Raw genomic sequence first — 24,006 nt, 5'->3', positions numbered from 1 at the left:
GGTTGTCAGAAGACACCCTGTTAGTGTTTTGTTTTTTCTTAAAATCTCACTTGAAAAATGGCTGTTATACATTCTTTTCCAATAGGTGAAAACCTACAAATTTAGATTTAGAATAATATTTGTATTAAAAATTATTTTGCAAGAAGTTAAAAGTAACACATACTTCACAGCATTTGAATCCAGTGTTGCATAAAGGTAATACAAACATTTCATTCGTTCGTTTGTTTCCAAGTTGTGAGGCACCATATACTGAGCAAAGATGCGTTCAACAAGTAATCTGAAAGACAGGATTAAAGAGCTTAAACAGTTAAGGAAAAAGTAGTCTTGAATTGCTAAAACATTCATTCAAAAATTCTCAGACCCACCTAGAGATCAGTCACTGTATATAACGATGGGATTACTCAAAAGCTGAAAGGTCAAACTACTTAACATATAATGTAATTCAGCATAAGCTAAACAAACATACATCATTCAAGAAGATATAATGTTAGCAGCAGAACAATTAAGACATAACATTATTACAATCAGATTATTAATCTAGAATTTTGGGAAAGAATATCTTAACTATCAGCCGAAAGAAATGCTGTCAGTGAATTTCATTAGGGGTCAGTATTGGGATTAATTAATGAACTGACCCAAATTAACGTGCATTTACAAAAAAAAAAGGTTGATTATATGACATTATCATGTAGCCAAGAAGGAGAATTCAGAAACTAGTCAGGAACTGACTTCCCTCCACCCCTCCCTTGCCCCTTTCTCAACAGCTGAGTTTTTCCCATTTCTTTTGCTTCAGTAATAAAAATGCAGATAAATTCACAAGGGAATTACTAAAAGCTTTTGCCATCACATGGAAGCTCCTTATTTGAAAACAGGAGAAGAGAGAGCTTTGTGTCTGCCAGGTACCTAGAAAAGACTGAGAAATAAAAACAAAAGGAAAACTAAGCCCATGTTGCAATCTTAAACACCAAAAGGGCCCAAGGACTTTTGCAAATTGAGGTCAACTGTAACAAAATGGAGTAAATAAGAAAAAAACAATTGTATGCAACTATATATTTAGACTAGAAAAGAAAATTCTCATGCACAATTGGAGCAGGTCATCAAAAGCCAAAATCAGCTTCTTTAAAAAGATCCTGAAGTGCAAGGAAACTGGAAGAGGGTAAGACTGGGTCTGAAGATTCAGACAATTCTGTTTGCTTCCTTGGTACCATGAAATAATTCCTTCTTTTGGAAATGGCTTTTTGAGGCAGCAAATTTTGGAAAAGACTTGTATGGTTTTGTAATGTCATGTGTACTTACCACGCTGCTAAGGTCAAAGTCTCACTTCCAAAGCCACCAAGACAGCCTTGATTAGTCAAGGCAGACTTGTTTCCAAACTAGTTCCCTATGTGCAACGATTATTTAATACAAAGGATATACAAGATCAGAGCTGGTATGACACAGGCACTGCTTTCACCACAAGTCCAGAACAAGGCTCTAATTCACATCTATTATAGTATAGAAAAACTTATCTTCTGTAGAGTGATATGCCTTAACTGTAGTCACTACATGTACTAGGTATCATTAAAGCAGACAGGAACAACATGAAAATCTAAAGCAAGATCATTAAAGCAATTTTACTTACTGAACCTCAACATAAAAATTAGCAAGCTACTGAAATAGAAACAAAAATCTTTACTGAAGCAATTGTGAAGTACAGCCAAAAATTTTGAAGTATTCCAACGTCTCTCACCATTTAGAATTAGTTTGGTGTTTATTTTGTTGTTGTTGTTAGGTTGGTTTTTTGGGTTGGGGTTTTTTTATATGGCCAAAAAAGTAGAAGACAGACAGAGGAGAACATTTTGCTGCAATTGTATAACATTACACACTAGATCAAAACATATAGCATTATCAAGTCTCCTCCTTCCTCTCAGCATTTAGGCACAAGGAAAAAACAAATCTGAATATTAATTTACCACATTTATCCACAGAATCACCCAGTTTAAGTGATTGACTTACCGGTCATCAATACTGTTTTGATAATATATATGCAAAAGTTTATCTTTGATCCATGATATCTGTTTTGCAGCTTCTTTTCCTGCTTCTGATTGTAATGAATATTTCTTGTATATCTGTGCAAGTCCCATCATAGCTTCCTTCCTCACTCTCCACTTGAGAAAAAGAAATAAAAGAAATGGTACTCATCTGTCAGTTTAGCATTTAAAAAGACAAAACTGAAAAGATCACAGAACTTCCTGGTGACTTTTTTTTATTCTGAAAACTAAAAGTTTAATTTGCAAAAAACGTTGAGTGCTAAATGCAACAATTTCTCATTACAACATTTATTACATCCTATATATTTTTAAACCTTTCAACATCAGTACCTAATATACAACTATGCCTCTTGAATTTAGAATTGCTACAAATTTAAGCCTCACAGTCTACACTGAATATTTGTAATTGTATTACAAGTGCAACAGGGGAAAGCATGTAATCAAATGAAGAAATCAGGTGATCATTTTAAGAGTTTGTAATCAATAGCCTTGTTTACTGTTCTTTACCATAAGCAGCAAACCTTATACATTTTAGTGAATAATGAATTTAGCTAAGCTAACTTTCAAAAGTATTCAAAATTAAAAGCTACCACCCTGATTTGCAGTCTTCTAGTGGTCCAATTAAAGGCAGGTAAACCTGACACCTCTGATGGAAAAAAATTTTCATTGGTATTCTACAATACATTTTGAAACCAGATTGAAACTATAAGAAATAAGAATTTCTTATGAAAAATGTTAGAATGTTTTACAAGAGTCTCACATTTTACTTTAAAAATTTACTAAAGCATGACTACCAGAACAAAATTAAAAATCATAGGATCAGCAAGGTTGGAAAGGACCTCTGAGATCATCAAGTCCAACCCTTGATCCACTACCGCTGCAGTTACCAGACCATGGCACTGAGTGCCACATTCAGTCTCTTCTTAAAAACCTCCAGGGATGGAGAATCCACCATGTCCCTGGGCAGCTCATTCCAATGCCTGATGACCCTCTCTGTAAAGAATTTTTTCCTAATATTTAACCTAAACCTCTCCTGGTAGAGCTTAAGTCTTGTCTTACTGGTAGCTGCCAGGGAGAAGAGACCGACCCCCCCCTGGGCACCCCCTTCCTTCAGGGAGTTGTAGAGAGTGATGAGGTCTCCCCTGAGCCTCCTCTTCTCCAGACTGAACACCCCCAGCTCCCTCAGCCCTTCCTCACAGGACTTGTGCTGGATCCCTTCACAGCCTCCTTGCTCTTCTCTGGACCTGCTCCAGCACCTCAATCTCCTTCCTGAGCTGAGGGGCCCAGAACTGGACACAGAACTCATGTAATCTCAAATGGGGGATTCTAGTCAGGGGCAGAAATGACTTGTTAAACAGACCACTTCAAAATTTTAGGTATTACATAGGTTTTCATTTGTAATTTTAACATCAGTTCCAACATTTTTTACAACCATTGCTTTTTAAGAAGCTGAATTACAGTCTAGAAATACAACACAATCATTACTAGTACTAATTAGGTCTTACCCTCTTGTCCAGTGTTCGTTCTCTGACAAAATTAAGCAGGTGATCATTGACAAGCAAAAGATCTTTTTTAGCAGCAGTAACTATGGATACTATAACATCATGCCTTATGGCCTCTTCAGGATCATGTGACCTTACTTTAAGATATTCTGGAAAAAAACAGAATAAGTATTTCATTTTAAGTATGCAATTTCAGCTACTTGTCTTTCCCTAGACAGTACTTCACTAACAGAACTGTTTCAAGCATCAGCAATAACAAAACCCAGTAGTTTTTTCTGAGATTAGCTGGAGTGTCAGTAAAACTTGATATTTGCTTAAATATTTCTGGCATTATGGAACTAAAAATGTTACAGGGTTCATTTTTTTTCATTATTATTTCTTATAATGTCTAAGCTATGCCTACATTACCAACAACTACAGCCAAAAAGAACTGAATCTGAAGAACAGACAGTGCTTGATAACCACACCATACACATCTTGAAGTCTTACTTCAGGCTAGAAGCTATTCTCTTCCTGCAGAATCCATTCCCTCTAAGCTGCTGGAGCACATTAGTTGCACTCCTGACCACAACTTCTGTATTATCCACAAGGAATCAAGCTCTTCAACACTCCACAGTGTCAGCCACCACAAGCAGGAAAAAATCAAGGGACACACATGTGCTCTGACAAAGCCATATTGCTTACTTAGACACATGCTAGTCTACTAATCTTAAAACATTTTTTCTTGATTATTTTGACCCATGGCTACTTAATTGGTAGCATCAGTAATCTTACACTCTCAACATTTTAAGATCTCTGCTTGTATTGATCATGTTTATTACCTATTGTAACTTTAGAAATCTGATAAAATAGCAAAGCTCATTTATCTTTTTAGATGTATTTTAGGTTAATTTGGAAGAACAGATGGGTAGGAAAACACACAGAAAAGTTATTAAGATCACTGTATGCAGCATACACCAGTGAAACACTGACAAAATTAACACTGAAAATTCAAAGTTCATTTGAATGGAATAACCAGAGGTTACTGTACTCTTACTACCAATGAAAATCTTCAGGTCTTATCTAAAATATTGACCATTAATTTTTATGGTAGTCAGCACAAGTGTCAAAAGAGCACATCAAGAAATAAAGCTTTGCACTTATGGATATTATGAAATCTGAAATCCAAATAGTTAAAAAAAAAACACAGTTTTGCTGCACAGGAACATGTAATAAACTTAATAAAACAAAGAACGTTGGGTGCCATCAAAACAATTCTGGCCTCTAATACCAGTCAGTCAGAAATTTTTCAACAATTTGACTTTGGTAAGTGCTGTGGGGAGAAAGGAGGGGCAACCAAAATTACATTTCCCAGAGGATACCATTAGAGGGGGCACAAAGTCTTTCAGCAATGTGAAAAAGAAAAAAAAATCCTTGGAAATACAATTGTGATAATCAGAGAGGAAGCATCTTTTTCATTCCACTATGGAAACGTCCAGAAACTTTTTTTTTGTTTTTTTAAAGCTGGCTTAACAATGCAAACAGCTACAGGATGACTCTAGCTTGTCTGTATTTGTGTTTATCTTGACAAACACTCAGTGAGCAGGAAAACAACCCCATGTGCTTAACAGCCCTTTAAATTCCCTCATTAGAGCAAATGGACAAAAATCACCTCCAAAAAAATTACAAGTAGTAGTTTATTGACCACAGGGAACTACAGTCTCCAAAGACACTTTGAGGGAGAAAAATCCCCCAAAGCAATCCATTCCCTTTAGTTACATGTTTTTCATTAAGACACAGGCAACAAACACTAAACCCATCTATGCCAGTTGTTTTCTTCCAAAAGAGGTCCTCACAGCTGCAGTCACAGCTAGGAGGGCTGTATTCATCTTTTAGATACTGGCTGTCTAATATTTAAACATTTCAGCTTGGTGAAGCTGAAATCTCCACTCTGCACCCTAATTAATAAATGCCATGACCATTAGGTTGGCCAGGCTGCCTGTGCCTGATCCCAAGGTACCTAATTGCAACAAGAGTTGGGAATACATCCACTCCAAGAGCAGGAAAGGCACCTCTTTGGTTAAGGCACTGTTTGTGCACAATCCTCTCAGCCTGAGAAACAGCAATGAAGGCAGGGACTTTGTGACTTAGAAGTCCAACCTCAATTGCATCCTCCACAACTTGACAGTGTTACTTAGGGTTACAATTAACCTTACACACTTTTCCAGGAGACTTACAATTGAATTTTAATCTTATAATAAATCTGGTACCTGTTAAGTCTTTTGCTAAGTCGGGATGGTTCATAAGACAGTGACTTGCAAATTTCACACATTCAAGACGAATAGGTACATGGATATCATTAAACCTATTTAGAAATAAAGCAATCCATTACAACAACAAAAATATCACTTCTACCCAAGCAATTAGTTTATTTCTATACAAATAACCCTGAATATATTTTTACGCCTGAAACATCACCGATTTGTCCACATTAAAGCAGAAAACTTAAATGAATTTTTAAATACCCTCAAAATACTTGGTTTTAAAGAAAAAAAATTAAATTTTGAAACATTCTTGGAGTTGGAATGTTTATTTATCAAATAACAGGGTTTTAGGAAATACTAAGAGTTAAAAACATTTACCTTTTCAAAATCAATAGACTTTAAGAATGGCCCCTTTACTAACTAAGCTATTGCAACTTAGTTAAAATCTTTGAAAAGTAAATACATTTATGTGATTCATAGCTAGCTGAAAACAGTAATTATGAACAACAGATTGCATGTATTCACATTGCTTCGCATTGTAACACAATGAAGCATTTTCCTTTGGGCCCAATTAGATCCAGTATTTTTTGATGACATGCCATGTTTTAAATAGCTTTCTGCTTTCAAGCAAAAAGCCTTCCCTCAATTAAGTTTCCTATACTTTTAAAAGTAGCATTTCTTTGAAGACTTTATTTTTCATACAACTGAGAAATTAAACTACTGGATATGTAATAAATTATAGAATTTTCTTCATTTACTCAAGTAAAAAAATATTTTCATCCTGACAACACAATCCAGATATATTTTCTCTCTCACAATGGCAGAATATCTCAAAAACAAAAGATTAAAACGCTACATCCCTCTTTCAAGGGACTGACAACATTAAAAAAAATAGAAATCATTATACAATACTGGACATAAGTCTCAAAACCAGTTCTGATGTCACTTGATGCTGTTTTAGACTTAATCTATCACTGAACAGTTTAACTTGTGAAAAAATTAAATTAAACTAAAAAATTGAAATAAACTAATGAGAGATGCAGAAGATGCACATAAAATAATCTCTTTCAGCTATGTCACTTCAAAAAAAAAAACAAAGGAAAAAAAAATATTCTACTCCTAGAAAGGGAACTAAACCACCATATACCTTCCCAGGTAGCACTGCCAAAGTGGTTTGTTTTGAGATGCCAACTCTGAATCCTTCGCCCCAAACATTTTTGCCAGAAGTTTTACAACCTGCAGACGTTCTTCATTGTCATTGCTCTGGAAAATGAACACATTTTTTTTTAATTAAAAAAAGATAAAACTAAACAAAAAAATGTAGACATCTGTTTTATACAACTTTTACTCCAATACACTTATACACCTATAGAAATATAACACAGATTAATAGATTTTTTTTTTATACCAACGTATATCTCAAGACAAAAAACCTTCACTATTATTGGAAAAAGACAAAATAATGATGGCAATGAAAACAAAAAAAACCAACTAAAAATGAAGAGACAAAAACAATATTAACAAAGCCTGGTGAAAAATACACAGGTATGTCTTTTTAACCCTGAAGAGCAGATTACTGATCACATTAAGAAATCTGTTATATGCATATATATATAACATATATATATTCCTACACAAATTCAAGCACAACACCAAACTCACAAAACTCATTCTACATTTGTCTGCACATTAAGGTTTACAGTTCTGTAGAATAGTGTTTAGTTATAAACATTCAATTAAAAAGAAAAATGTTTTCAGAAAACAAGGTTTTAAAGAACATAGCATTAAGAAACCAAGAACTGAAAAGAACAAGATCTGGTCCTGTATTTAAGAGTATAATTAAAAATGCTGAGTTACAACAGATACATTTTTTATATATTTAAAATTAGCTCTAACAAAGATAAACCAAGACTTTCTCCACTACATCTTCATTGTCATTGATTTGTATTATACTTGCTTAATACAATACACAACACTTGAAGCTTAATACATAATTTGGAAATGTGTCCTAACATTTGTACAATTAGCATGTACTTACTGTCCATCTTTTTTTTTCTTATTAAAGTAAAATAAAAGGGAAAAGTGGCTGAAACACTTTTTTGAAAAGGGAGTAAAAATTAAATTTTCTTAATATTATTCACTCCTATTTCCATCTTATTCCAGTAATAAAGACAAGGACTGTTTAAAACACTTCTAACATCTTTGACATTCTTCTTAATTCAGCATCACCTTTTGAATATGAACAATGCAGCAGTGCAATGTGGCTGTCGAGTTTTCTAAAGCATCAACACAGTCTCAAAGATCAACTATTTCTCCTGACTCAATACCATAAATGGGCTGAAAAGTTTGCCAGTATATCCTTTTAATTTATCTCCCTAAGAACACTAAAACCATTTGGAAAATCCTTAAAGCAACAGTGCAAGAGAAGGATGAAGGAACCTCTATCATTGATAATATTACTACATTGCAGAAGTCTGATTTTTTTTTTAATTCACTTCTAATTATTAGCAGCATTAATAGTACAACCATTAATATTTTTGTCTGTATTTGACTCTTTCCAATTGAAATCAGATTGGTATTACTGAAGGCCATCTAGAACCTCCTCCTCTTAATCTGCAATAAATGGTATCTTTGTCTTGATGAGTTTCAGCTTGCAAATTTCCATTACAGCACAAGTTCTTATTCTGTGTCTTCATGATTAAGAACTTAAAAAATTTTTTGTAGCTTGTATTAATCCAATCTGCATGACTCACCCCCACCACTCCTGCTTAAATAAACAATTTATTAGAAATATTAATCATCTCTGCCTTTCACTAGGTAACCAACACAGATCAAAAGCAAGACACCCCAGAGGGTGAGAAGGGGCAGAGGGGAGACCACCAAGCATTCAGCTACTTAATGTTGAACAACAAGCCAGAAGTATATCAAAAAGATACATTTAAAAAAAAAAAAAAAAAAAAGTAACAACCACAACTGGACTATCCTTAAAGAAGCAGCCACAGACGTTTGTGGAATCAAATGAATATTCAATATCAAAGACCCAAAGATTTGGGACTTTGTAAATTTGTGCCCTGACGTTGGCCCCATTGAGGAATTCTTATAGAAGTTCTTAAAGGTAATAAAAATCAGCTTCTTAAGTGGATGCATTACTGCTACAGTCTCTCCTTTATTCTACTTTAATCTCTAATTAATTTTTTCCCCTCAGGAAAAGAACATCATAAACACTGGAAAAATTTTAATCTTTCTCCATTCTCCACTGTACACTTGTTAAGTCACATCCTTCTTTTTTTTTTTTTTTTTTTTTTTTTTAAGCACTCTGTAGGCTTAATAGTATTGCATAATGATTTGTTAATAAAACCTGACGTTTTATTACCATGTTCCCAACACACAGGCACTGCTCTTCATCCTAGATGTCACTTAGAAAAGCTAAAGTTGGTCACATTTTAACATTATGAAGTCTCAGAAACCAGGCAGCACTGCAGACTTGGGGGGATTTCAGAGTAGAAGTGAACACATGACCTACAACTTGCCAAAAATTTTACTAACATAGCCAGTAAGAAAGGCAGCTCTACCATAGTAACAGTAAACTTTTCATTGATTTTATTCACTACGCCAGATTCAGTAATACAATTTTCTAAAATTCAGATATCAAATTTAAATGAAAGAATATTGGTTGCCTTTACAAGATACCTAGACAACATTACTTTCTTAACTCTGTTCTCTCCCCTGCACTGGTAACACTTCTGTATCAATGCCAGATCTCTGAACACAACACTTTGTAATGCTAACATCAGGCACAAAATACTGACCCTCACAGAAGAGGTTAATTAAATGAATTTCAGTACGTGTTCTCCTGCTGAAGACCATGGTGTTGTAAAAATAAATATTAATTGCCAATAAGAAGCAACCATGATTCTCACAGCTCTCTCCTTTTCTACCAAATGAGAAGATAAAAGCTTTTTCCCTACAAATGTGCAGTGGGCTCACCCCAGCCAGAAGCCAAACACCCGCCCTTCTAGCCTCTTACTCATTCTGCTCTTCTATACTGAGAGAAGGGAAGAAAATAGAAGGAAGGTTAAAAGGCTCATGGATCAAGATAACAACAGTTTAACAGGTAAAGAAAAAGCTGCATGCACAAGTAAGGCAAAAAGAGGAGTTCATTCTCTACTCCCCATTAGCAGGCAGATGTCCTGCCTGTTCCTAGAAAGCAGGCTCAGAATGTAACGCCCTGGTTGTGAAGACAGACACCATGACACAAACATACCCCCTTCTCCTCATTACCCCGAGTTTTTATTGCTTTTATTTATAGGCACATCCCCTCTCAACCTCCTGAAGTCTCAGCCTTCATGTGGTGGGATGAAAAATCCTTTACCTATGCAAGCTGTGTGCAGCATTGGCTATTACAGTAGGGGTGCCACCCAGCACCTGGTTTAGCCACAAATACACAATACAGGTACCATACAGGCTGCTACCAAAAAAATTAACTCCATCCCTGCCAGACCCAAAAGGATAAATAGTTTCTCCCCTTCTTTTTAGAACATGACATGGCAGAGCACACACCTGACTGCACTTCAATGCTCTTCAAATACATCAGAAGATTCTTGGGATAGACCAGACAGCAAAAAGCAAACTGAGGGAGTAAAGCAGACAAAAGCTGCACATTCCAGAGAATACCAGCTGCTGCCAGCAACCTTCAATTCTTCATCCAAGTTAATACATACAACTCTCACAGCAATTAAAATTACCTGGCATCATGACAAAATCGTATGGTCATTGATTTTACCAAAACAGCAAGGTGCTTGAACACTAGGTGGCCACATTGTTTAGATCCAAGCCAGTCAATAAGCACAGCAGTGTTACTGAGGCATCTGAGCTCTCTCACAAGTTCCATACTGTTTTATAGCCTCTCCATACATGATCTGAAAGTTATTTGGTCATTGGCAGCAAATCCCTTGGATTTTTTCCAGACTCAAATAGACAGTCTTCTGTAACACCCTGATCCCATGAAGATAAATCAAGAGGCTTCCTGCCATGAAGAGTGCAAAAGAGGTTCAGGGAGATGGACAGCAAGAGACTTGGATCCTGACAGGTATCAAGTCAGACACACAGACATTTGTTCTTATCCTCAAACTCCTGTGAGTGTGAGAGGATGAGAACAAGACAGCCCAAAGAACTGGAAAGCAGCAGAGATGGCTCAGTGAAGCTGATCCGGTTGCTGCGAGAAACCCACCACCACTCTCTTTCCAAAATGTACCACAAAATGTTTAAAAGCAAACAAAATAAGATATGAGATGGAAAATCTGGTTCACAGAATATACAACTAATGGAAAAGCTGCTGATATCAAGAAGAACTGGTTTATAAGAAACAGGATCACCATCAGAGAAATACAGTAAGACTGAGTACCCTAAGGATGAAACACGTGAGCCACCCCTGAAAGAACAAGTCAAGAATACCAAGAACTTTCAGTATCCTTCAAGAACAGGACAAGGCCCTCAAAACTGGAACAATCGAGATCAAGAGCAGCCTCCTTGCCCCCATCTTGACTCTAGCTAGAATTTATGGGAGCATAGCAGCCCTTGCAATCATGAAACAGGAGTCCATCCAACAAACTTTACAGATTTCAGTCTGTCCTCAGACAGAATTGAGCAATTCTCATATATTCACTCATATATGGTGAATACATTCACCATAATCCAGCTACATTCATGGAAGAAGCCTGGACATGACCTCCCAGCTAAGCAAAGTTAACAGTTCTTTGTGAATAATTAATTGGAGTGGTTGGAGATGGTGAGCATATGAACTGTCAAGAGGATACTGTTCAAACATCAACAGCTTCCAACAAAGCAGGACTGTAACACTGTGAATTTTAAAGTATTGCTGAATTGTCCATCACCACAGCATGTAATCCTCACAAAAAGGAAGCTAAAAGCCCTGCTTAAGCAAGAAGAGTTATGTCACCAGCACTACTGAGGTACATATTCTAAGACTTAAGGACAGTTTTCCAATATGGCCATTATAACACCATGCACTGTCTTCCATCCACATTTTTGTATTATTAATAATTTGTCAGCAAGTTGGCCCGGTGAATTACCAAATTTTCTTTCCCAATCCTAAGTGGAACCAAAATGTGCCATTTTCTCCACACCAGAGACATATTTTTAAGCTCTCTCTACACAGAAATAACTGGGAGAACAGCACCAAAATGACATGCAGATAATCTGTTGGCACCCAATAATGGTTTTTGTGTCTCTGTTGTATAAGAGAACCAGAGACCATCACAGTTATTTTTAAATGGACTCATCCCATTCACCAGACAAGACCTGTCAGTAATCAAGTGGTTCCAGGACCATAATATCTGTCTCCTTAATGCATCTCAAGTAAAAAGGAAGGAAGAATGAACATCATGTGTGTGTTTCTCTTAAAGCACCCAGTAACAGGAAGTACATACACCGTTAGAACAGAGAGGTGAAGTTTCTCAAGGATAATCCTTCGAAGCCTTTAACTGTATTATTCTTCCAGAAATTCCTGCCTTCTCCTGTTTGGCTAATGATTTCCCACTTTGTTGCTAAATAAAATCAAAAAATGAGGTATCTTTGGTTTAAGTTGCCAGTAAGCAGCTGCTATACAATTTGCTTTGGGAAATCCCATGTCACATCACTCTTTAATGGAGGCGTAGATCTTATTTCCCAATTTATTTTAAAGTTTTGAGCCCAACTGAGCTGACCTTCACTGCTCTCCAGGCTTTACATTACAGAGACAGTAAAAAAAAAAAATTAATAACAATAATAAATCTAAAACGCACATATGAAAGCAGCTATTTGTCATTCTCTACTGACAACAAGTAATTTTAGATAATGTCAGAAGAATTAAGACGACAACTTTTGGATAAAAACAGCTCAAATTACAACAAAAGAAAATGCATTAAGAAATTATTTCTTTTAAATTAGATGTCATTGTAATGATAAAAAATACTGGGTTCTGTTTAAATTCATGGAGACCTTGCCAAGTTTGTACCTGAAAATATTTTTTAAAGCATCAGCTTTAAAGTGAGTCAGAACATGTTGTCTTGCTTAGTCTACCACAAGTCTATGCCATCTGGACAAATCTTTTTTTTACTCATTGCTTTTGAAGACAATTATAAAGAAAACACACGTTTTCAAAAAAGAGACCAATTAACCAATTTATCTTTGAAATGCACAGATGAGATGTCCACTTGGATGCGTTCAATGCATGACAGGTTAGATCATTCTGACATCTTCACTCCTCAAAACAACTGAACAGTTGAGGCAGCCACAGCTTTCCTTCAACATCATCTGCTTAAGACTAATACAAACTTCTTTAGCAGAAAGTAGCTATATGAAACCTTGGAATGCAGCAACTGTCTCATTACTCCATACTTGCCCCTAGTATTTCACTTCTATTATCATACATGTATATTTAAGAGCCATATCAGACAATCTCAAAGAACAAAAATGGGATGTTCTCTGTGAAAATGTGGATTTGACCTAAATATACTGTACAAGCTTTTACTTAAATACCCAGTGATGAGTTCACAAGTGAGCTCAAATGGAAAGGTTCTTAAACTACGGGCAAGGATGAAGATATAATAGGATGTACCAAATCCAGAAAAGCCAAAGTCATTTAGGCAAGCTCTGAATTATATGTACAACTCACTGAATTTTATGGTTATTCAATCATTAATTTCAAATGACCTTTGTTCAAAAAGACATCTCTCTCCCACATTTCAATATGGACTACCAAGCATATTTTTCTCCTTTACCACCCACCTAACCCAATGCTTTGTCAACCTAACAGGGACACTGCCATGCTGCTTCTTTTCATTCAAAGCAGCAAAACATCATCTGTCTTCCACCATAAGCACTCTGAGTTTTTTATTGACATTACACTCTCAACACACTACCGTGCTCTTTACCTGGACATGAATTTACCTGGAATTAAATTAATTAATTCATTTAACATAATGAATTAAAATTGACATTAGCTGCTGCTGTTTAGAATAAAGCCACAGCTATTGTTGGAATAAACAAACAACAAACTTGCCTTTATCTCAGAAAAACCTGAGGCTTTTCTGTATTTCCTATAGGCTGACCATATTTCATTAATGTTTCAGAACATTCACCTTCAAAATATCCTTTCAGCCACAAAGACCTTAAAGATCTCTCAACTCATTCAGAACCATAAAACGGTTTGGGTTGGAAAGAATCTTTAAAGAATATCTAGTTCCAACCTCCATGCCAAGAGCTTTCATTAGACCAGGTTGCTCAAAGCCCCATCCAGCCTGGCCTGGAACAATTCCAGGGAGCAGGCATTCACAACTTCCCTGGACAACCTCTTCAAGAGTCTTAGGATCTAAACCAGGATTATCCTATGTCACATAGAGAGTGACTGTATTCCTGTAAAAGATGGGTCAAGCTACATTTCACAGTCAATAGGAACAAAATATGGATATATTATTTGTCCTTATAACTTATGACATCAAAACCACACACCTGAAACAGCAATTCGATTCAAAAAGAAGCCAAAACATGCTCTCAAAATAGCCTCAAACTGTACTGAGTCCAATCAGATATCAAGGAGTAAGAACAGTAAGATAACTATCAAACTGTACATGTCTACTGGAAACATTGTTAAACTGGATCTTAAAAATCTCTAACATGAAACACCTCATGGCCAAAGGATTGGCATGGAAATGCGTGGGGCTGAAATCACAAAGGAAGAAACCAGAATTTGTTCTGGGGCAGGCAGGCAGCAGCACAGAAAAGACTGACAGCAGTGGGCTATTAAATTTGCTGATTCCAATGGTTAAAAAGGATACAAAAAGAAATTTGAAATAGTGGAATATGTGTCAAAGAAAGAGCAGAAAGACAATTCAGGAACCTGTAGTTTTAAATGCACCTAAAGATGGAAAGGTTATGGCAATTATGACTATGAAAAAAAAAAAAAAGGATGTGGCAGCAGTTAAGATTACATCTTCTGAATAACAGCTTCAGCTGCAGAAGCACTGTTTTTATTGGCATGACAGTGACAATTGTTCACCATTTGTAAGAACAGGAATTAAAGACTGAAAAAAAAAAAATCTATTTTTAAGACACAGACAGCAAGCAATTATTTGAACCCTACTTCTTTCAGAAATGTTAATGGAAAGCTACAACGATAAAAAAACAACTAATACAAAAAGTGCAGTGTGCCTGTCTAACAACATTAGTGAAAAAATTAGACATGAACAAGCCACTACAATAAATATTGCAGTGAGAATAGTCCAAAGCTTCTACAAATCTAAAAATCTGTCCTCAAATAGACATGCAAATTGAAAAGTTGTCTGCTGCACATTAGCCCTCAAGTTTAGTAGCAGATCACTTTAATTAGCTTTATATTACTAAGTTTGAAATTCCCCACTTCCATAAAAACCCTATGGAAAGACAAATAGAGTAAAAGTAATGGCAAATAGAGGGAGAGCCAGCTGTTATACTGAACTACTCCAAGGGGTAGAAACACACCGAAATAATAGAAATTAAAAATGAAAAATACCTATTGAAATAGATAGCTAGAACCAGCTATCCAGCTATCCTTCAGACATAAGAAACATGCCTGAAAAAAACTTAGAAGTCATTGGAGCAATAGCACAACATATTTATTAGACTAATGCTCTGTTTCCACCTGTCACACACCTTCTATTTGGACTCTTCCTGAGGGCTCTTATGAGTTCTCCTTTAAACAATACAGGGATGTTTTACATAAGTTTTATATGCAAAATAATTTTATGAAGTTCTCAGTACAAATGCTATATTAATAGTCAAAGCACACACATTTCAAATATATAGAAACTATAAGAAGAGTTTACCTTAAGCTTGAATTCAAGCTGTGGTAGAACAGAAAGCAAGAGGTGGCTGTCAATATTGTATAACTCCAGAATCAAGTCGAACACGTGTTCTGACAGGTCACTGATTGATGTTTTACCAAGCATGAGGACCTGATTGAAGAACTAGAAAATGAAACAGTTTTCATCAATAACAGTATGTATACAATCCTATGCTTGTTGAAAATTAAATCTTAACTTTTCATCTTTATTTCATTCATTTATTTCACCACTATTAAAAACACAAAAAAAAAAAAAAAGGTGTGGTTGGGTGCACACATCAGTAGTTTCCATAGTAGAAATCTTAATATATTGCTGTGTTGTGTTCAATATTGCACATAAAGGGAAGCACATAAGAAGTGGTCTGATTTTCATAAACACAACTTTAGAGGAGTTCCAGTGCATAAGATCTTCTTATCTTACTATAGAGTTAATTCACAACTGAGACCAATCACTTTAAAAACATTCTAAGATTTAGTCAAAACAAGGTTGAAACAACTGGGTAACCACTATAGTACACAGTTGATACCTTAAGGAGCCATAAGCAAAAGCACAGGAATTAATAAGTGACTGTTCCAGAATTTAGTTACAAGCACCATAATGTACCTGTAAAGCAACACTTCTTCCTTGGTAAACTTGTTAAGTTTGAGGAAAATTACAAATTTACCATTAAATATTTTGCAATATAAAATATCAATTCCACACTGCTTTCAACTATATCTTCTCAAAACAGATGAACAAGAACTAAGTAAGAGTATACTATTCCCTACTTGTAAGGGAGGGGGGAAGTGGGCATGAAATTTGCAAAATTTTTCCTCTCTTTGGGTTAAAACAATACATAAGGGTGGATAAACAAATTAATACTATTTCCATCTGCCACTAAGGCAACAGAATACACTTAACTGGCATTTCACTTTCCTGTTCACAAACTTGGGGCAGGTGAACATCACTACCTGACAAGGTTCACCATAGAAATTCAAACCATGAAACCTACCACTTTTTGAGCTTATAAAGTTAATCCAAACAAGTGATGAAATAGGAAAAGTCAGCAGTTTCAGATAAATTCATTTCATTAGAGGTTAAAGACTCCATACTGTATTGCACAAGTTTTCTTTTTCTGGATACAGAATTGCCTGAACACATATTCCTGGTTAGGCAACTAACTCCTAACACATCTTTAATTTATTTTAAGGAAGAAAGTAACTTTCAAAAACAAAGACACCAGACACCATAATATTTCCCACTTGTGGGAAACCTAAAGCAGAAGATTTCATGCAGATATTTTCCTTAAGAGAAAGACTCAATAGTACAGACTTCCTTAAAACCCACAAAATGTCAACCAGTTTCTAATCTAACCTCACAGATGAACATTAAAAACACATTCCCATGTAGCAATACCAATCAGATAATTTCACTAACAGGTTTAGAGTGAGAGTTTTCACTGAAGTTTTTTTAAATCTTAGAAGGTATCCCCTTTCTAAGTACAAGTCTGGAAGCAACAAAAAGTTCTGAAAATTTCTCTTGTTTTCATGATCCTGATGTTTTGGATAGCAGCCGTGATACTCATTAAATGCTTAACTCCTTAAAAAAAAGTGTACATTTTTTTTCCTATTGTGCAACTTAATTTAGAACACACTCCTGTCTGATCCTTTATTTCATCTCATTCCTGTTCTCTTGCAATGCCTGTGATGTCTACACTAAACTTGGCCACAACCCTCAATCCACTCACTGATTTTCTTCCTTACTGTCTATTCTTAGATTCTGCTTCCTATTCTTGTGACAACAGCATTAGAATTCTGCACTACCTTCACTACTCCTATCCTCAGAACAGTCTCACCTCCTCACTACAAAATTAATTTTGCCTGAGGGACAATGTGGTTTTGTTTTTATCAAAACAACATACATATGTACATTTGGTCTTCCAGTCAAATTAAGGATTGAAGTGCAAGGTGTCCCAAGAGGGCAGAGTGTAAACTATCCAATGCATTTCAGAAATCAAAACTGTTATTGGCTTATTAGTTTCTATTTGGTAAAGAACTGGACTCAAAAGTTACTCATTAACACAACTCTATCCAACAACAATTGAGAGTTTCTAAGAAGTTATTTTACATCCTTATTTAACTATACACATTTAATTCTATAATATAGCTCAGTTTAAAAAAAATATTTATTTCCATATGTGTTTGTAGCCTTCACTTACATTAGTAATGTATGGTTCAATTGCTTGCGCTGTCCTCTTTAGTAAAGCCTTTGCTAAATCATAGGCTTGCTTATTTAAATTCTGAGGGGGGAAAAAAACAGAAAAAAATTAAGAACATTCAGTAATCTTAAAAGTAAATATGAGGATTTAAAGCTAGCATGTACTGGTTAATGCATTAAAGAAACAGTTTGTTCTTTTTATACTTTCAGTAGTAATGATAATACAGTAAAAACAAACCCAGTCCAAACAGAGCTTTGTAGTCTCCACTGACACTTCTCAGAAAACCCATTCCTAACCAATCAGGAACTACTTTTCAGTTCCCATCTAATCCTGACACTCAGTGAAGTCAGTTCCTGCTGCTTATTAAAAGCTTCACCCCAAAAATCTAGGAAAAAGATATAAAGAAACACCGAATCATTTATAGACACCAAAGCAGCAAGACATTGAACAGGATTGTGTCCCACATCAAGCAGCCACCTGTGAACCACCATCAGAGTCTCTCCCAAGTACCTTCCAAAGATCCTCTCAGATTGTCTGACAAAGAAAGAAAAAAAAAAAAAAAAAAAAAAACTGAAAAAACCTCTAGCATTTTACTCTGTGAGCAAGAAAGGGAAGAATAGAAGAAGAATAGAAGAATAGAAGAATAGAAACTAATAGAAACTAACTGGGGACATTTAGGTTGGATATTAGGAAGAAATTCTTTACAGAGAGGGTGATCAGGCATTGGAATGGGCTGCCCATGGAGGTGGTGGATTCTCCACCCCTGGAGGTTTTTAAGGAGACTGGATGTGGCACTCAGTGCCATGGGCTGGGAACCATGGCAGTAGTGGATCAAGGGTTGGACTTGAGGATCTCAGAGGTCCCTTCCAACCCAGATGATTCTATGACTCTAATGAAACGCCAATGTAATAAGCAATAAAAACAGACCACCCACAACATTCCTATACCACCATTTGTGTAATTGGGTTATTGCCCCTAATTTCCTTCCTTTCCCAGCATACATTCCCCAGCCTCAAGTTGCTATGTTGTTTCTTCATTTTCTACAATTATTATTCAAAAATTTTCAGAAGAAAATGCAACTCAGCCCTTGTGATATACACTGCAGACTTAATTAACTCATACAAGAATGGAAGAAAAGTTTTCAACACCGAAACTTTTCAACACTGTTGAAAAGTTTTTCAACAGTTTTTTAATAGGTGAAGTCTCCGTAAAAATATAGCTCCCCCAATTTTGATGAGTTTTTGCAATTCAAAAACACCCAACATATTCCATTTACAAGAAAACAGTATAAAGGGGCAGTTTGTGGTTGGTGGTTTTTTAACTACATCTCATCCATAAAATGAAAAAAACCTTCCTTTCATCACAATGAAAAGCAACCACAAGATCCATTGCCACATCCAGGGTATTTACTCCCCCTGTATATGCTTGGTTCTTTATAGCTATCTGAATGAAAAACAGAAGATTTGCAAAAAGATTAAGGGGCTTGTTTGTAATTGACAAAACTGTATAAAACTACAGTCTTTTAGAGAGCAGTGGGAACAGATTAAAATTCTTTATCAATATAAAACAAAAGAAGTCTTTGACTTGCCTACTGATAGAAATAAGTTAAGTGACTGAAGTCAACAGACTATGAGGATTCATGCCTGAACTTTGTTTTGGTCAGAGCCACTATAGAAAGTGAAAAAAATGCCAATTCTGGAAAGATACAGGAGTTCTTACATAGGATGCTAACATCCTTGTAACATCCTCTTCCCTTACCTCATCAAGATACAAGGGTCAACACTGGCAGTCTTTTTACTAAATAGTACAGCTGTTCCACTGTTGCCAAAAAAAGAGAAGATTCTGCCTGCTACACTGTCCTTTATGGTTAATACATACACAAAATAGAAAGCATTTTCACCTGTAGTGCTTCTTTTCTGATATTTAACTATAGTTCTGACTGTTCAGCAAGTAAAAGCCCAAAATAACTAAAAAGGAATGAATGCCATTTGCAAATCTTGCTCTGGTCCTTCTTGTTTTCCTCAGTTGACCTCCACCAAGCCAAAGAAAAATGCTTTCACCTGGGTAAGCAGTGAACTATTGTCATGAGCAAGACCTGATTGAGGTATAAAACAAGTCTGTACAGCACAGCAGAGTTCCAGCAGGCAGATTGTTTTGATTCATATTAATTACAGTTTCAGTTTGTATCTTTCACACAGCAATTAATTTTAAAAAACCTTTCATAATTAATCTACACAACTAGTAAAAACTGAAGTTTAAAAATGTAGACAAATTCTTGCACATAGCCTTGAGGAAGGAAGTCTGAAAGCAGAGAGATCTTTCATAATTAAACAACTAAAGGCCAGGCAAAATATCACCCAGCACCTTCATGTTTGCTGAGATAAATGCTAGAAGCAGCTATTTGTAGCCCTGAGTAATTTATTCAGATTACACATCATTCTACCTAAAAAAACTACAAAGAGAAAACATAGTCTCAATCACAACTGGCTAAGAAAAGTCAGCTATTTTTTTTTTTCCCAAGCCTCTTGCACTTGGTTCAGTTGTGCTGATAGCCAGGGCCCTCAAATGTCCAGAGGCTGAACTTTCTTAAAGTTTCTTTCTTAAAGTGCCAAAGAAGTCTTAAAATATTCTTGTGTTATTTTTTTTTCTTCTCCCTTTTCCAGCTCCAGGATAAACCAAGAAAAAACAATTGGTTGAAATTAAAGCAAGTACAACCCATGCCACTACCAAATAGATTCAAAAATCTTTCACAAAACATCAAACCTCTTTCTGACTGATTTAACAGACAGGAGGAGACTTTAAACTTTGGCAGAAAGAGAAATTCTGTAAGACTTAATTTAACCAATTCCTTCTCTGTGTTTATCTAAACTCTTCTGTCATTATCTTCTCTTCAGTCTTTCTTTGCATTTTGAAAAAACTGGTATGTAGCCCTTGCTGATGGGGACAAGCATCTTAATCAGGGTGCCTCTAAGAGGATGTAAGGTCCCATTACTGACAAGCTGTGGAGACTCTGGAATTGGGCAGTAACTAAGACATCAGCTGGCAACACTGTTTCAAGCAGTGATTAGTAATTGCTAAGGTTTGAAAGAAAAAGGAGGAAGAAGTATTGATAAGGCCAAACCAAAGAACTAATGAATAGGCACAACACAGATTTTCTACACCATAGTTTAAAAAAGAATTCCAGGGTTTCAGAGATAAACCTTTCCAAAAAAACAAAAAAACAAAAAAACCACCAAAAAAACCAACCAGCCAAAAAAATCAAACACACACACACAAAAAAAACCAAACCAAACCTCCAGTTTTCTTACAGAAAAAAAAAAAAAAAAAAAAGGTTAACAGAAGAAGGTAATTTCTTTTATGCTTAGAAGGCCTTCAACAATAGTATTTGAAGCTATACAATCTTGAACCTTAAGCTCTCTCCTTTGTCTCAACTCCCACAACGATTTTTGTTTATATTGCTTTCAAGCTTTTTACACTTCTGGAAGACATTAAGAATTTTGCCAACTCATTTTTCATTTCTCTTTTTCTCTAGAATGTTTGACAAACTTCTACTGCAGACACAAGAAGCAGTAGCAATCATTCTGAAACCATGGCACAGATATTTTTGTGTATATATAGAAAATGCTCTCCAGGACAGTTTGCCATAGAGAAAAAAAAAAAAAAATCAGCTGTAGTGCTACAATGGGGTCAGTAGTGACTTTTTCTAGTTGCCTCTCAGTGTCCAATTTAACACTGTTCAAAGCAATTAAGAATTAAATACTTTATACTAACTTTTAAAAGAAAAAAAAACACCAACAGAAAAACAAATGCATGTCTTTTTTTTTTTCTTCAAAAAGGATGACTAGTTAGCATCAATCCAGTCAGTGAGTTTACAACAGTAAAATGTTAAACCTGTATCTAGAGCAAATACTCTGAAAAAAATCCCATAAATTTTGACATATTATTATCTTGCCATTCAAAAAGGATCTTCAATTTTTTTATTATTATCAAAGGCATATAAGCAGAATTCAAATAATACAAATTCTGTATTCAAGAGCACTTGACAAAACGATTTCAACAGACTCTCTAGTTCTGCTAGGGGAGGGAAATTGTTTTTTTAGGGATGGCTGACAAAGAAAAAGCTCAGCTGAAGTGTTGCCAAGATAGATAACACTAGTTATTAAGCAAATTCCTAGCAGAGACAGGAATTTAATTGTCAATATCACTTTTTCAAGAAGATAAGCATGTAAAGCATGTGGGATGTACAATGTGTGATTCCCCGTAGTACTCCTGAGGCTGAAAATGGAAAATTCTGGCAAACACTCAAGGAAATAAAATAAAATTTGCCTTCTAATACACTGCGCAATGCCAAAATTCTTTATGGGTGTTGCCAGAAATGTTTACTAATTAAAAAGAGAAACAAAAACTCTATTTTTTTCATATTGACTACCCAAGTTTAGTTCACTATTTATTTGATTCCATATTAATTCTATCAAATGAATTTCAGCAGAGTTCATTAAAGAAAAAGAGAGAAACTTGGGCTACCTCAGCAGCTCCTAGTTATGGTAGGCAGACACTTGATACTATCTTACATCCCCACTATATGCTCCTTCTGCCTAAGTTTTTGCAGCTGAGGTACTCAGGACTAGGGACCACAAATGGCATTCCTCTTCAGAAAAATACTGACCTTGATTTTAAGAGGCAATAGCATAGAATTAACTTTTTGGTAAATTGTTCAACTAGTTACTACATCTCTTAAAAATAAATTTCCACATTAACCTATTTTCAGCCATAGGGCCTTAGCATCTGGGATCCAAAACTAAAGGAGCTGTCTGAACCTTTTTATTACACACACACTTGCAGACTGATGCTTTGATAAATTATATGGATTAAGTTACTCAAGTCTTCAACCCAGTGTTACTCAATATGCCAGAATTCACACAAACTCTCTCTCTGTTTTCTAGAATACAGTCACTCAATTCATAAGAGCACTCCATGTTCTCTCAGGTGCTCTCCATTCCCTCTGGCTGTGTTTAGAACACTTGCCTGTGTCACTTCCCACAAACATAGTTCTTGTATCTATCTACAATATTCTGCCAATCCGATCATTTTTCAATAAAACTTGTAATTTGTGCTTCTTCAACTCCATCAAAGATATTGTTTTGGTCACCAAGGAATCTGGCTAGATAAGGTCACCCATTTACATTACATCAATACTTGCTTTTATGTCATTTTTTGGTGGCCAGCCTGATTTTTAAGTTTCCCTTTTTGACAGCTTAATGGCCAGGTCAGCCAAGACATAGCTTTATAGTTGGCCTTATCCTTAACCTTCTTCTACCTTTGTGCTCAATGGACTTCTAGGGAAAATTCTCCCTTCTAAATCATTACATTTCCCCAATGTTACATTAGTGATTTAACCACTTTCTGTGGCTACTATACAAGCTCCAGAAATTTAAACATCATAAGACTATGTTGAAATGAAACAGAAAAATATTGTAAATTTGTTTCCTTGATTAAAAAAATGGTTAAAACAAATTTTAAAAAAAAAAAAAAAGGTAAAAGTACTAAAAATCTGGTCTTTAAGTTATGAAACTACTTTAGTTAGAAAACAAGCTATAAATTAGTATCCTATCCAAAGGGTCAGTTTCATTAAAACTGAAGCAGAAGAAATGCCAAGCCCCCCCAAAAGTAACTGATGTGTACTAAGCATTTAGTCTTGGGCTGTCAATAGAAAAATAACTTATGGACTGTTTATTTATTAAAATACGAAATGTTGAAACATCACATACAAAGTTTTAACCTTCTCAGTTCATCTGTAGGACTGTTTTTTTTTAAACATCATTCTTTAAAGATTGCCAGCCATCACTTGAGCTGGAACCACAATTTTTGAACATGATTAGTTCCGTGGCTGCATCAAAACCACACCAATGTGCTTTCAATAACACCAAGCCAACATTTCTGAAATACAACAATACAACAGTGCAAACTACAAATCCATAGTCAAGAACCATTCCCTACCAGTCTGGGGAGCATATTACTTTGATCTGTTGATACACTATTACATTACTTAGAAACTTTCCAAAGCATATGTCCATCTTTCATATTAAGTTCTACTGGTATTGATCACAAAAAAGCCCCCTGTGTGTAAAGTCATAGGACAGTAAAGCTGTTAAA

General features: G+C 35.4%; 1 protein-coding gene across 6 annotated transcripts in view; it reads right to left on the bottom strand.

The window, feature by feature from the left end:
- Positions 1-24,006, bottom strand: part of PDS5B (PDS5 cohesin associated factor B) — a 110,793-nt gene that overhangs the window by 55,192 nt on the left and 31,595 nt on the right. For all 6 annotated transcript variants that reach the window (XM_071737238.1, XM_071737221.1, XM_071737256.1 and 3 more), the window contains exons 7-13: positions 17,854-17,934; positions 15,639-15,779; positions 6,923-7,038; positions 5,782-5,876; positions 3,536-3,681; positions 1,996-2,147; positions 164-277 (exon numbers count right to left, since the gene is read on the bottom strand). In XM_071737238.1, the coding sequence (XP_071593339.1) occupies positions 164-277; positions 1,996-2,147; positions 3,536-3,681; positions 5,782-5,876; positions 6,923-7,038; positions 15,639-15,779; positions 17,854-17,934 (845 nt within the window). The remainder of the gene's footprint in view (positions 1-163; positions 278-1,995; positions 2,148-3,535; positions 3,682-5,781; positions 5,877-6,922; positions 7,039-15,638; positions 15,780-17,853; positions 17,935-24,006) is intronic.

Source organism: Heliangelus exortis, chromosome 1 (assembly GCF_036169615.1).
Source record: "Heliangelus exortis chromosome 1, bHelExo1.hap1, whole genome shotgun sequence".
NCBI lineage: Eukaryota > Metazoa > Chordata > Aves > Apodiformes > Trochilidae > Heliangelus > Heliangelus exortis.
The sequence above is the reverse complement of the archived record's forward strand: the minus strand, read 5'-3'. Positions and strand labels throughout refer to the sequence as shown.